The sequence below is a fragment of the Cryptotermes secundus genome, unplaced genomic scaffold (assembly GCF_002891405.2).
Source record: "Cryptotermes secundus unplaced genomic scaffold, Csec_1.0 scaffold1376, whole genome shotgun sequence".
Taxonomy (NCBI): Eukaryota; Metazoa; Arthropoda; class Insecta; order Blattodea; family Kalotermitidae; genus Cryptotermes; species Cryptotermes secundus.
In genome coordinates, this window is record NW_019724611.1 from 204,080 (window position 1) to 219,926 (window position 15,847).

Sequence of the window (15,847 nt, forward strand, 5' to 3'; positions counted from 1 at the left end):
CGGTTCTCACGGTCTCTTCGCTTGCAGAATTCTTATATTTTCTTCTACCCTGAAGATGGAGGCGATACGTTCCTCCGAAACGTCGGTTAACACCACTTATACACGGTGCCAAATCCCAGAAGACTGCTTTCTTCAACATAAAATATGTTTCAATTGATTAACGTCCATGGGGATCCGTCGCGCTGACCACGCGACACCATCTATCCGCTAATTTTGGCACTAACTTCGCCGACAAGCGATGGTCGCTTGGTCGGTATAGTTCGCTTGCGGACTATAGACCGCGGATTTTTTTGTGTGTGTTTAAATTATCTCTCCAGCGTCTGAGCGAATGTAAGAGTATGTTTAGTGAGATGCGCTCACGTCACGTGCAAAAATGCATTAAGATATTCATGTGAAATATCCGTTATTTCGCCAGATATTAACCAAAATCGAAATATGTTGGCAAATTTGAGTAAGTTCCTCAATATCAAAGTTCATGACGAACCATTCAGTGTATGCGTACAGACGGACGAATGGGAGCAGCGTTCTTAAGAGGCGCTCCGCGGTTCGAACGGGCCTACAACAATAACCGACTGGAGTACCGATATGGCAGAAAGAGGGAAGGAAGAAAGAAAATGTGCAACTTCGCACTCGTCAGTCGAGCGACGCCATGAGGGTGGTTATAAATTTGACCTAGAGCAGAATTCTTAGGGATCCTCTCCCCTTTTGTTTTCCAAAGTATCGATCCAGTTTGACCCCTCTCCCGCTGCATTCGGCTTGTCAATGCTTTGTGCCACTTTACCACCTGTTCCACAAACATCACTTATTTGCTGTATGTTTCCTCTCCAGAGCACGATAAATGTTTGCCGTGGCTACAATGCTAACGCAGTTTCGTTTAACTTTTGATGCATAAGTTATTTGTTTTCGATGGCTGCGAAATTTCGCCTTTGACTGAACACGTAGGTCTTAACGTTTCATTACTGTACAAGCATTTGCCAAGGGCACGATGGGAGATCCGTAATTAGGGAATGGAGGAAACTGACGCGATTTTCACCCTTCCCCTAATATAGTTAGAGCTGTTAAACCCAGAACGTTACAATAGACTGAATGTGTCGCCTGGATGAGGGAAACAAGAAACATGTAGGTTAACAATATTTGAGGGGGTTACAAATTGCAAAACAGATTAATTGAAGAATGAAACGGAGAATGAAGGGTGATATTACAACTGAAACCGGTTGTTTGTCTGTGTATTTGGTATAGCTATCTGATAGGGCGGGATTTTGTGTAAGCGGTGCTGAAATTCTTCAAAATCAGCTCTCGAACATTTAATCAGAAGCAGATTGGCCAGAGAGGCAAGTAAGTTGGTCGAGGAGGAAGTCAGTCGGTTGATTAATCAGTCTGTTACCCTGAAAATGATTCGTTCAACTAAAGAGACGCAATAACACAAACTGTGACGTACTATAGAGATACAAACAAAAACAAATTCCGTGTCCTGTAGTCCGCAAGCGAACTATACCGACCGAGCTACCGCCGCTTGTCGGCGAAATTAGTGCCATTACTTTAGCGGATAGAGGGTGTCACGTGTCAGCGTAACGGATTCCCACCGCCGTTAATATCTGTTTTCTAGACCGGTGCCGCTATTTCCTTGAAATAGCGCCTCAATTATCCTCATGCGGCTGAGTGGACTCCGTTCCAGACCCAATACTTCTCAGAAAAACAGGTAGCGCCGGGAATCGAACCCGGGACCTCTGGATCTGTAAACAGGAACTCTGACCACTAGACCACAGAGGCGGTCCAAATATACAACAAGAATTTGTTTACTTTTTCGGATATGAAAAAAACTGTTTCAATGAGAGTTAAACCTTAACATGGAAGTAGTATTCACGCTTTCATTCCTATGAAATGCCAGATACCAAGTGACATAAAAATATGTTCATAGCCAAGAAGTCATTTATACAGACAAGTATGAATTCACTGGTTTGCTTAGTGGTCCTTTTCAATTGAGAGGGCCCTGTAATGTCGACAGGTACGGCGACAGGATCTTGTGGAAGTTGCAGTTTGGATTAGAAAGGGCGTAGAACGAAGCGACCATAGCCAACTCACTCACTGCAGCAGACTATTTCTTCAGAAGCTAACAGTCATCCAGCTGGTCAGAAATTCCCCAACGCCTATAGAACCCGAAGGCTCATTAGCTTGTTCACAAGAGCTCGACAGTAGGCCATATCCTGAGCCAGATTAATTCAGTTCACACCCTCAATATGGGGTTCACATAAACCCGGCCGAGGACTAGTACAGCTTTTTCAAGATGAAAGGTTGCTAGTCCCCGCACAACCCCAGCTGGAGGAACCATCCCATTTCAGCTGTCCAGATCGATTATTCAGTACATTTGAAATTAACCTCCACACTTGGAGGTCACATTCTTTGTCCCTATCATGAACACGCGCATACCATTATAGCAAGGGACCCACTTCGTTTGAAGGAATTACCTCAGTATATGCTCGAGGGACTAAGGAAAACCATAACACCTGTCAGAATGGTCGGTTTATAGGTCCACTTTCGAATCCTGGACCTTACAAATACGAAGCAGGAGAGATAAATCACATGACTGCGGCGTTCATAAGCAAAGAGTTAGGCTCCCACCTTCATGAAAACATCTCAAAAGTGGGGGGAAAATGCAAACCGCTGCGTCCTATAACAACGGCATTCTATACTAAAACTCGTCGGTAAAGCGACGAGCCACGGTTCGATTCTCGGAAAGGGAAAGAGATTTTTCTCTATAGGGTTCACACCGGAGCCCACCCAATCTCCTATGCAACGTGTACTTGGAGCTCTATTCCCGCGAGTAAAATGGCCGGGAGGTGAAGCTGACCACTCACCACCATCTGTTAGTGAGGCCAAGACTGGTGGAGCTACACCTCCACTCCCCTTATGTCTTCGTGGTTTGTAGTTTAGTTAAACAATCCGGTTCCTTTACACGAGGGGAAGCATGCATAATGAAAGCGACAACCCAACTCTGTACACAGAAAATAAAGCAATGATCCTCAGACTGGGCGTATAGTTAGAGTCATGGGGACGAACCTCTCCATCTGCAACCAGGAGGCCGCTGTCAGGTGCGGTCGTTGTCCGGAGAAGTGAGAGAGAGACTAGCCCAAGGCGACAAACTGGCGTGCGTTCTGTTTCGCTTCATGTGGTCAACTGAGAATATTTTTCGAGTGTCATTTTTATATGAGAACCCATATGAGGGATGGGACACTAGACATATGACATTTGTTCAGCAGTTAAACAAAAATCCATGTTAGGTGGGTCCCTTGTCACAAAGGCATGGCGCGTCCTCAGGTTGCGGATGGAGAAGGTTCAGATGTGGAGGGTAGCTGCGAATATACTGAAGAAGCAGCGGTGGACAGCCAACAAGGGGTGGTCCTCAAGCTTGGTGTTTGGGGTGGGGCTAATTACTCATTGTAAAAAATGAGCACGTTACGAAATATCACAAGAAGCCTCGGACCTGGACGGATTTTTTAGATAAACGGCGTAAGCGATAGAAAATGGATGAGATTTTGTACTTCCAATGTTGGAAGTTTGTATAGGGCAGGTTCGCTCAGGGCAGTGGCAGAGGAAATCTTAAACTATAAGTTAGATTTAGAGGGAGTACAGGAGGTCAGATGGGATGGAGGTGGCATCGCACCAGCAGGAGAATATGCATTTTTCTATGGAAAGAGGAATGAAAATCATGAATTAGGTACAGGTTTTTTTCGTACATAAGAGAATCATATCACCAGCCAAGGGGGTACAGTATCTTAGTGATAAGATGTCATACATAATACTAAGAGGTCGCTGGTGATATCATCCTTCTGAATGTCCATGCCCAAACAGGAGATGAAATTGATGATATGAAGGACAGGTTCTACGAAGAACTAGAACTAGTATTCGATAAGATCCCTAAATACCATATACAATTTTGTTAGATTTCAATGCCAAAATAGGTAGGGAAGATATTTTCAAACCAACAATTGGGAATGAGATTTTACACGAAATTACTAATAATAACGCAGTTAGAGCAGTAAACTTTGCAGCATCCAAAATCATATTGTCAAAAGTACGATGTGCCCACATCGTAACATTCATAAATTTACTTGAACATCGCCTGACGGAAAGATGCACAACCATATTCTTCATAATTTGATAGAAAAGAGACGGCACTGAATTCTACTTGATGTCCGATTATTCAGGGCACCAGATTGTGATACTGAACAATATTTGGTGCTGGAAAATTTATGGAGAGACGGGGGTGAGTAAACAAACAAAGCAGAGAGTTCATATGGAGAGGTTCAATCTCAAAAAAATTATCTGAGGTAGAGGGTAAAGAGCAGTGTTGTGGTGAAATTTCAAATAGGTTCGCAACTTTCGAAAACGTAGACACTGAGGTGGATGTTAATAGAACTTGGGTAACTATTAGAGAGAATATCAAAATTTCCGCCAAGGAGAGTATAGATTATTATGAACTGAAGAAGCATAAGCCATGGTTCGATGAAGGATGTCCAGAATTATTAGACCAAAGGAAACAAGCCAAACTGCAGAGATTACAGGATCCAAGCGAGTTAAATGGCGATAATCTGAACAATATAAGACGCGAAACCAGAAGGCACTTCAGGAATAAGTAAAAAGTAAAGTAAAGCTATCCCTGTAACGGGCCGTGAAGGCCTATAGGGTTGCGAGACGTTGAGGGTCCCACATTATCTACACAATCGGCTCAAAGATGGCGGTAAGGTTGTCAGCCTTACGCGCCGGCCGCGCTTTACTCCCCAGGAAAATTATTTCATTAATTCCTGGTACTCATTTCTGTTAGAGGCTGAGTAAACCCCAGGGCCTAGTGCGGCTGGACTTCAGGAATAAAAAAGAGGAAATATCTGAAAGACAAAATTTATGAGCTTGCAATGAACAGTAAGAATAAGAACATTAGAGACCTGTATAGAGGAATAAATGACTTTAAGAGGGTTCACCAAACTAGAAGTAACTTAGTGAAGGATGAAAGTGGTGATCAGCTTGTAAATTCCCACAGCATTTTGAATATGTGGAAGAACTACGTCTCTCAGTTATTGAATGTACATAGGGTCAGTGATATTAGGCAGAGACATACATAAGCTGAGACGTTAATACCTGATCTTAGCCCTCTTATGGTTGAAATTGCTACTGCAAACTATAAATCGCCAGCAGTGATCAAATTCCGGCGGAACTTAGTATTCAAGCAGGAGGAGAAATATTACGTTCTATGATCCATAAACAACAGAAAACACTCTGTGGTACGTATTAGATTTATGTGTTTCAGGATATGGACCAGTGGAGGGCTCTTATGAAGACGGTAATGAACCTTCGGTTTTAATAAAATGCTGGGAAGTTCTTGAGTAACTGCACAATTGGTGGCATCTCAAGAAGGGCTCAGCTACGTGACTGAGTGAGCGAGTTATATAATACTGGCAGAGAGATGTCTCAAATGACGCGTTTCGACTTCAAGTAACCAAAAGCAAGAAGTTCGATTCCGGGAAAGGTCGGAAGCTGTTCTCTTTACCATCCTGCAATCCGTTCGGTCTCCTATAATGAGTAATGGCGGCTCGAAAGAGAAGGAAACTACTCAGCGCCACCTTTCGTAGCTTACCTTATTGTCCCGTATACGGTTGCATGACGTGATGCCTTGCTATGCATTACGCTTGCCTACAAAACCGAGTATGCCTGTGCTAGTACAAAGCGCTTCATGTACGTCCGCGCCTGATGATCCTGTTTCTACTACATGCGATGCAACAGTGACAGAGAAGTTGCCCTACTACACCGGAGGCTATTTTGCAGGTCTAGTTCTAGAGCGGAAGGCATGATTCCCACGCCCTCCATACTCCTTTCTGGCCGTATCTTCTCTGGGCCACGAAGTTCTACGATTGGTGAAACGTGTAAACAGGCAAGGCACAGCAGCTGCTAGGCTTGAAAAATAGCTATAAAAAGGAACAGAGAGTACTCCTTATGACTGAAAAAAAAAATGGCTTCTCCGAGAACCAGTTCCCTGAAAGTCTACTTTTGTAAATACTTACTTACTTAATTATCGAGCAGAGCCCTTCTTGAGGACAAGCCAAATCTGCACCTACTCAAGATTTTCCCAGAATTTTATGGAACCCGAAGGTTCATTACCGTGCTCACAAGAGCCCTCCACTGGTCCCTATCCGGAGCCAGATCAATCCAATCAATACCATCCCATTCTAGGTCTCTAAGATCCATTTTAATATTGTCCACCCACCTACGCCTTGGTCTTTCCAGTGGTCTCTTTCCTTCTGGCTTTCCCACCAATATCCTATACGCGTTCCTCGCTTACCCCATTCGTGCTACATGCCCTGCCCATCTCATCCTCCTTGAGTTGATCATTCTAATTATACTTGGAGAAGAGTACGTGTTACGAAACTCTTCATTATGCAGTTTCCTCCAACCTCCTGTCACTTCATCTCTCCTCGGTCCAAATATTCTCCTCAACACCCTCAGCCTATGTTCCTCCCTTAACGTCAGAGACCAACTTTCACACCTATACAGAACCACAGGCAAAATTGTAGTTTTGTATATTCTAATTTTTATGTTTTTGGACAACAAACGAGAAGACAAAAGGTTCTGGAGACTGAATTGTAGCAAGCATTACCAGAGTTCAATCTCTTCTGAATTTCCTCCTCAATCATGTTTTGATTTGTTATCGTCGTTCCCAAAAATCTGAACTGTGCCACATTTTCAAAACATCTGTTTTCTATCGTTATGTCTTGATTTTGCCCTGCATTTTGGTGACGAGAAGGTAACATATACTTAGTTTTCTCGGTGTTTACTTCTAGACCAACAGCCTTACTTGCGTCAATTAAAGTTTGTGTGTTTTCCTTTATGGTACCTATTGTTGCTGATCATTCTGAGCCCTTATTTATTTTGATGATTATAGATGACCATGAAATTTATTTCTAATTAATTCTCGGTAATTTAAATTTCAAAAGTCTTATGTTTCGGTATTACTGGAAATGTATCGTGATCTATAATATCGTATTTCATCGTCTGGGACGTGCAATACGGTGTTTACGTTGAAAATTTCTAGATTCTGGCAGAAACAAGAAGTCCGGAGTTATGACATTTACGATCAGTCATAAATTTAGCTCGGGTACAGGGAACCGGACGCGCCTAAAAGGACAGGTCAGAGCTTGTTACAATTGCCTGTGAATGAGGGCCAGTATGATTGGGTTGCCTCGTTCAAGCTTCCCACGGAAGATGGGATGAAATGTATATGTAAACACCATCTTTCGNNNNTTTGGTCTGTGAGGAGAACTTCCAGTAGCCATCGTACACTGTCCTAAGGTAGAAACAGGTGTAGCAGGGATAGCACCATTCCTACTGCGCCGATACAAGCAAAGGCGGGTTGGAAAAGAGCGGTGTTACTATATTATCACCCAGTAGATTCACATCAGCCGGTCATGGTAGCCGAGCTGTCTAGGGCATGTAATGTCTTCGCTCGCTTGGAAACCGGGATCGTGGGTTCGAATCCCACTCAGGGTATGGATGTTTAGTTTATGTGTGTGCGTTTTTCTGTGTTTGTGTACAGGTAAAGGCCTTGCGATGAGCTGATCGCCCGCCCAAGGAATCCTACCGAATGTGTAAGATCTAGAAAAACCGAAGTGAACGGAGAAGTTCATGGAGGTAGGCCTAGGGCCGTTGGGGCTGTATTGCCAAGGGGAAAAAAAAAGGGAAATGTTTCATATCATCAGGGTAGACTAATAGCTGATGTGTCTCGTTTAATTTCAGTCCCACCGGCTTTCCCTGGACTTTCCTAACTGCATATATTCTAAGGCAAAGTTGAAAAGGAGTGGCGATAAAGCATCTCCTTGTTTTAGACCATTCTGGATAGGAAATTTATCAGACAAATGTTTACCTACAAGGACTTTACTATACGTTTCGTTTAAACACATTTTAATCAATCTAACTAGTTTCCTGGGTATCCCAAACTATATTAGAATATTGTGGAATACTTTCCTCCTAATTGAATCATTGGCTTTTTTTAAGTCTATGAATAGCTGATGTAGTGTTTCATCGTACTCCCATTTTTTCTCCAATATCTGACGAATGCAAAACATATGATCTGTAGTTGATCTGTTACGTCGAAACCCACACTCATGACCCCCAATAATTTCATCTACGAGTATGTATGGGCTTAACCTTGAGAGAAGAAAACTGGATAACATTTTGTATGAAGTTGATAGCAGTGATATCCCCCGATAATTACTACAGTCAGTTTTATCGCCCTTCTTTTGAACTGGTACAATAAGATTCCTTCCACTGATCAGGCAATTCTTCCTTAAGTCAAATATAAGTAATTAGCTTACGTAATATTTCGCCTCCTGCTTGAATAAGTTCTGCCGGAATTTGATCACTACCTGGCGATTTATACTGTTTCAATTTTGCAATAGCATTTTTAACCATAAGAGGGCTAAGATCAGGTACTAACGGCTCAGCTTATGTATGCCTCTCTGCCTAACAGCACTGACCCTATGTACATTCAATAACTGAGAGAAGTAGTTCCTCCACCTATTCGAAATATTGTGGGAATCTGCAAGCAGATCACCATCCTCATCTGTCACTAAGTTACTTCTAGGTTGGTAACCTCTCTTAAGGTCATTTATTCCTCAATATAGGTCTCTAATGTTCTTGTTCTTACTGTTCATTGCAAGCTGATCAATTTTGTCTTTCAGATATTTCCTCTTTTTATTCCTGAAGTGCCTGCTGGTTTCACGTATTATATTGTTCAGATTATCCCCATTTAACTCGCTTGGATCCTGTAACCATTGCAATTTGGCCTGCTTTCTTATATTTTCAGATTTCTTCTGCCACTGCCCTGAGTGAACCTGCCCTATAAATGCTTCTAACATTCAAAGTGCCATATCTCATATCCATTTTCTTTAGCTTAGGTCGTTTATCCAAGGAATCCGTCCAGGTCCGAGGCTTCTTGAGAATTTTCGTAACAAGTTTGATTTTTACGGTGAAGAGTTGTAAGCCCCACGCACAACAACCAAGCTGGAGGCCCTCCCCTTGACTGCCAACCGCGACTGCTTATTCAGTATCTTCGCAGCTTCCTTCCAAACCTGGAGGGCGTCTCCTCTATCCGCAACCTGAGGACGCGCCATGCCGTGGTGACAAGGGACCCACCTAACATGGCCCCGAGACACCTAGGGACTGTAAACACTGCTGCACTTTTCTTCCCCAGGGAACAAAGTCCCGTGCCCACTTCCTCGTCATTCTCCCCGTCGTACGATTAAACGCCGAAAAATTGGAAGCGGACAAAAGCAATGATGTGAAGAATGCCGTCTTGTGGGATGTAGACATTGTGTAAACCGACGTTTCGGAGGAATGTATCGCGTCTATCTTCAGGGCACAAAAAACCGCGAGCGAGGAATCAGCGTGAACGGGTGGCTGCAGCTACACGGCGCCACATCACAGAAGACGGCATTCTTCATATTCACCGTCGTGAAAACCTCAAATCTTACAAAATTAGTGACGGTCTATACAAATTAAGGTAGTAGCACGAAATAAGATCCGACATTTAATAATGCTTAGCCAGATAACGGCAGCACTGGTCAGGCCCCTTATTAAGCATATGTTAACAGTCAGCGTCACAGCGAAGTGGCCAGCACTGAGAGGAATATGAATCGCGAAACCTGCTTTGGTATGGCAGTGCCATAGTTCAGGCAATCAGTCGCCGGCTTCCTACCGCGGCGGCCTGGGTTCGAGCCCATGTCACATCATATGGGATTTGTGGCAGACAAAGTGACACTGGGGCTGATTTCCTCTGAGTGCTTCGGTTTCACCTGGCAATTCTCATTCCACCTACTCTTCATCTATCATCCGGGGCTGGTACAATAGGCCAGTTAGTGGCCGACGTACCAAGTGGAATGAGTCTCATCCCATCCCAAGAAACTAAAAGAAATCTAATGTCTGACAGGAGCCACAGCACCCAACTATCCGATCCACACACAAAGGTTTACTTACGAGATTTCCGTCCTCTGGGATATAACGCCGTGGAGCCATGACCCAGAAGCCAGAACGCTCCATTAGTCATCGCTGCGAGAACTTCGAATCCAACAAAAATTTACTTCAATTAAAACCTCGTGGTCACGAGGTAACCTGAGGGAAACTGTGGCAGCCCATCTGTCGGGCAACATGGCTGCCTGATGAGTCACGGAGCGCTACTACTCGACCTACCAACACCACTACAGATGTCAGGGCCTGCACATAACCTGAGAAAAACATAGGCAGCTCTTCGGATGGGCACACGGAGCTGCCTCATGAGTAGGGACCGGATTTTAATGCAAATGCATATTTATTTCTTGCAACCAGAAAGTATGCTCGTTTGGATATATGTACTCGTACGTATGAATTACTTCATTTCTTAAATTTTGGACATGGTTTGATGGTGCATATAAATGTATATTTTGCATGTTTTATGAATAAGCAACATATTTGCGAAGGTCTCTATTTATACTGCATATTTCCTTTTTAAAATGTTTATCATATGTATTTTTTAAGTTTATGTTTAAATTTTCAATCATGGTCGTGTGTATACAATTTTTTTTTCCGTATCAGAATATGTTGCATATTTGTCTCAACATTTCGTCATGATTCATATTTCTGATGCAATACCCTGGACGGGACTTCCCCGATCCCTCTACTCGTAACTTGCATCATCCGCGTACCATCAAAGTGGCCGCGAAGAGATTAGTCAGAAGCGTTCACATGTAGCCGCTATCAATGTAATACTATTCAACCGATAAGGGACTTCACTTATTTATTTCCGAAGTCTCCATGAGGTTCGTTACTCTTCTTCATTTCAAGCTGGGGCCATTCATATTAGTGGTGACTAGTGTGTAGTTACGTTTGTTTAGCGTTCTGCAGTCATGCCGAAAGTGAAAGTAAGTCAGAAAACTAAATTACAGATGTATCAGCGGNGTTCTCATTTGATTTATGCGAAGCCTTTTTAGCGGCAGATATTCCGCTGTGGAAACTAACCAATCCTAGTCTGAGAAACTTCACAGAGAAGTATACACAGTGCAAAGTGCCGGATGATTCTACTGTGCGCAAAAATTACGTGAAGCAGAGTTACGGTCTTACAATTGAAAGCATCAGAGATAGGATTCAAGATAATTTTGTGTGCGTATCAATCGACGAAACATAAGACTGTGAGGGACGGTTTATTGCAAATTGTATAGTTGGATCCCTTAATAAGAATGGACAATCTAACCCATAACTTCTTGTGGTAGAGCAATTTGAAACCACAAATAGCTCCGCAGTTTCCGAATTTTTTATCAATTCCATGAATTTACTATGCCCGAATGGCATTCAGTATGAGCGCGTATGGCTCTTTGTGGCTGATGCCGCAAGTTATTTGATGAAGGCCGGTACTGCTCTTGAAGTTATATTTCCAAATACAACACATTTGACTTGCCTTGCCCATGGGTTGCACCGTGTTGCAGAAACAATTCGTGCAAATTTTCCGCTTGTTGACAATTTGTTGTCCTCTATGAATAAGGTATGTGTTGAAGGGCCATACAGAAAAGCCTTTGAAGCAGTAGCACCGAGCGTTCCACTTCCGCCAGAATCAATTTTAAAGCGCTGGGGCACGTGGCTGTGTGCAGCGAGTTATTATACCGAACATTTAGAAACAGTTAGGAATGTCGTGAATACATTTGGTCCCAAAAGTGCAGCATCAATTCAAATTGCCCAAGATGTACTAAAAAACGCCAGAGAATGGACGTCAACACGACAATGGTACAACGAACCAAGGATTATGAAGAACCTTTTGGAGAATCAATAAATTACTGCTATTCTGATCACTATCGAGCGCTCGTTGTGGATGAGTTCACTGCTGCCAATGTGCAACACCCACTAAGAGGAAATTTTTATTTATCTTTCCCATGTTTGCGGACGGCAGCTTGTTTTCAGACACCCGATCACTGAATCAGAAGCTGAGCTTTCAGCTTTTAAGCATGTAATTCTACGTTATGATACAATAGTGCACAAAAATGAACAGAATTTTGAGAAGAAATTTTGGTCCTGTGGGGAAAGGAGTAACATGAGGCCGGAGAAAACTGAATATTGAAGAGTTTCATAACAAGTGTTCTTCACCAAATATTTATGAGGTAAAATATATGAAATGAGTGGGACATGTAGCAGGCATGGGAGATGAGAGATGCGTACATGATTTTAGTAGAAATATTAAAAGAGAAAGATCGCTTAGGAGACCTTGGTGAAAATGGAATTGTAATATTAGAATGGGTCTTATGAAGCAGGCCAGAAAGATGGAGATTGGATGCGTCTGGTTCAGGGCAGGGACTAGCTGCACATCTTGCGAAGGTTGTACAATACCTTAATGAATCTTCGTGTTCCACGACAGATGGAAATTGTTTTGAGCAGTTCGGAGACTACCGGCTTCTTTAGGACCTTGAACCATGGAGATATTTCGACAAATACAGAGTAGATGAAAAAAATGTTTCAGGCCTGAATTGTAGAAAAGTCACGGCCCGCAAGCCGTACGCATTCCATGAATGTTCTTTTCGTGAATCTGTTTAAAAAATCCGTGTCCTGTAGTCCGCAAGCGAATTATACCGACCGAGTGAGAGCAGCTTGTCGGCGAAGTTAGTGCCAACTTTTGCGGATGGGTGTCGAGTGGTCAGCGCAACGGATCCCCACGGCCGTTAATCTCGGTTTTCTAGACCGGAGCCGCTATTTCCTTGAAATAGCGCCTCAGTTATCCTCACGAGGCTGAGTGGACCCCGTTCCAGACCCATTACTCCTCAGAAAATCTCTGGATCTGTAGCCAGGAACTCTGACCACTAGATGACAGAGGCGGTCAAAAGGTTTAAAGCAATTTCTTGTGTTATATTGTATGTAAATCTTTTTAATTTATAATTAGTCCTTCTGTCCGTAGTCTTTTGCTACATCAATGTCTGTGCCACTGGGTTCACAATATCGCTTTGTGGAGAGAGAATCCGGGTTCGAAATTTTTCCAAATAATTTGCACGCCTGACCATAAACAGAGTAGACGGAGTTGAATCACAGTTTGCAAGAAGGTCATCAATATTTGTATGCAACTGCTTCTTTTAATGAAGCTTATCAAAGTAAAATAAGATATACATTACCTTATATTTCATGAGACAACAACATAAACCTAGCACCATAGTCAAGAAAGCTGCAGCAACTAGGGCCTGTATCAAAGATTTCTAACATAGTAATAGTTTTAAATTTTACAAAAAANTATTTTACGTGTTGTTTTACTACAGGCAGCGATCCTATCAGAACATATCAAATCAGAACAGACTAGCAGATATACTAACACAGATAAAGTTGTCCCTGTGCTTAACTAATTAAGCACTGCGCCATGAAGGCGTATGGGGAAGTGAATGTATAGATATACTAATTACGAGTTATAAAGTGAATTAGAAGCTGGTCCAACAATTTCATCATTAATTTTATTTCGCGAAGAGTACAAATTATGAAGCTCAACATGCAATTTTCTCCGGCCTCTTCACGATTCGTCCCTCACAGACCCAAATATTCACATCAAGGCCCTGTTCCCAAACACCCTCAATCCACCCACGTTGTTCCCTTAATGTTACCAAATTTCACACGCATACAAAACAACATATGTGCCCTTCGCCTTGCACACTGTGCACATCTAGCTGTTCCGAATACAAATGATGACATGTTTATTACCTTTGTCGTTATTTTAGGAGTATTATGGAACTGGTCCACTGGAACTGCCTTCTCCAAGTCAGCAAGCCAACCCCAGACTACAGATAAGTGTGGAGCACCGGTTAAATAAAAATTGGCAGGAGAAAACTGAAGTGTTCTGAGAAAAGTCTCTCCTAGTGTCATTTTTACATCACACGTCTCACGTGAACTGGCTTGGAAATAAACTTGGGCTTCTGTGGTGACAAGCCGGCTACTAAATGTGGTACGGCCTTAACAACATTAAGCACAACTTTGATTACTATGGTTACTACTGTTTCCTGGAAATGGAAGTGGTATTATGCTATTTCAAATGGCATAACTTTCGTATCAAATCTATTAAAACATGACCAGCATTCTAGAGTTCAACCACGAAAAATAAAAAAAAAAAATAAAAAATTATGTTATGAAATGAAGGAACGTGAACTGTCAGACTGGTTACAGTTGAAATAGTGTCTCCAGACTGAGGTACATGTATGCTCGGCATAAGGCGGCGGAAGCGACGAAGACACACTAAGTTTCGAACCCAGACCTCACATAACCGACAGCCACGCTACCTATCCATTGTTCATGTTATGCGAAATGTGAGACTTCAAATTAAAGAGGGAAGCTTACAATACATTTACTAAACTTCGTTTGCAAAAGCAAAGCAACAGACACATCAATTCCGACCGGCGAGATCAGATAGAACAAAGCTCTTACCTGCAAGTCCTATTAGGATCACAGCGAATAGCATTGTAAACAATCTCACGAGTCCATCTCCGCCACAAACCGACCGCACTCGCTTGCACAGCCACGCGAACTGACATTCGGCTAGCTTCGGCGATCGCAGCGCCACATCTCGACCGCAGTGCTAAGTAATTTCAGAGGGTGTGTTCATTCACCTCATGGAGTGGGGTAAGTTAAAACACGGCCAGTTTTAACAATGGTGAGAACATTGAGATATAAAAAAAAATCAAATTAAAACCCACTTTTAGCATGACGCTTTACCATTATAGCAGGACAATAAAAAATTAAACAATCTCCACCAAACACAGCTGAGGCCACACGGAGTCACACATATGAAACGAAAGAGAAGCAGAAAGACGGAAGAAAAGGATTTTCTAGACAATCGGCTCACAGATGGCGGTGAGCTCATCAGCCTCACGTGCCAGCCGCCCTTCACCCCAAGGAAGATTCCTGATGCTCATTTTTGTTAGGGGTTGAGTCGACCCCAAGGTCATAGTGCAGCTGGAAGGCTTAGATCAATTGCAAAAATCCAATGAATTCATCGCAAATCGTGGCATAGTGCCTCGACCAATTACGCTACCGCGTGCCACTTCACGTGACTGAGCGATTGTAAAAGGGGGTTTAGTATGGAAATCGGATTTATTGAACTCTTAAACAACTCGTGATTACACTTTACAACTCACTATCACACACAGACCGGTGTTCTCAGTCACAGTACTCACTGTGCTGCTTGGTAGCGGCTTCCAATGGTGTCGAGTTCTGGGCTTCCGTGTCCAGCGGCTCCTGTCCCCGCTAGCTGGCACCTTTCTGCTACAGCTCCCGAGCTGAACTAACTGGCTTCCAACTGCCGAACTAACTCACTAAGTCAATCGACTGCATCGTCATGGACCTCATAACAAAACACCTCTCCCAACAGTTCTTCTATTGTTGCATGTAGTGTCTCAAATTTGAGATTGGAAATTTAAGCCCTTGCCTAAATGCTCGAGACTTGCGAAAAGTGTTTTACAACCATTACATTAGTAGGACAACACCTGGACAGGCAACTAGGTTAAGAATGTTGATGATCAGCATGTGTGCGTAATCACATAAGTAAGAAGCTCGCTAACGGGGCCACTGGAGTATCGTAATATTACCGCATAAACAGCGATGAGACGCCGTGGGCCCGCCCACATCCCCAGGGAATAACCAATTAGAATATAACTTTGGGAATTGAGAACAAAAGGGAGGAGTTAACTACCCTCTGTCGTCAACAGCTGAATTAGCAAATTGAAACTATAAAATACTGAATTTCGGGAGACTTGGGATCTGATCTTAAACAGAATATTGAGTTGTCAGCCGGAGGCCCTAGTCGATATGTGTGCCA

At 42.9% G+C, this 15,847-nt stretch overlaps 1 protein-coding gene across 1 annotated transcript in view; it reads right to left on the bottom strand.

The window, feature by feature from the left end:
• Window positions 1–14,540, bottom strand: part of LOC111862557 (inactive tyrosine-protein kinase 7) — a 187,163-nt gene extending 172,623 nt beyond the window's left edge. Inside the window, exon 1 of the mRNA XM_023848049.2 lies at window positions 14,458–14,540. Coding sequence (XP_023703817.1) covers window positions 14,458–14,491 — 34 coding nt within the window. The 5' untranslated portion in view covers window positions 14,492–14,540. The remainder of the gene's footprint in view (window positions 1–14,457) is intronic.
• Between the last annotated feature and the right edge of the window lie 1,307 nt (window positions 14,541–15,847).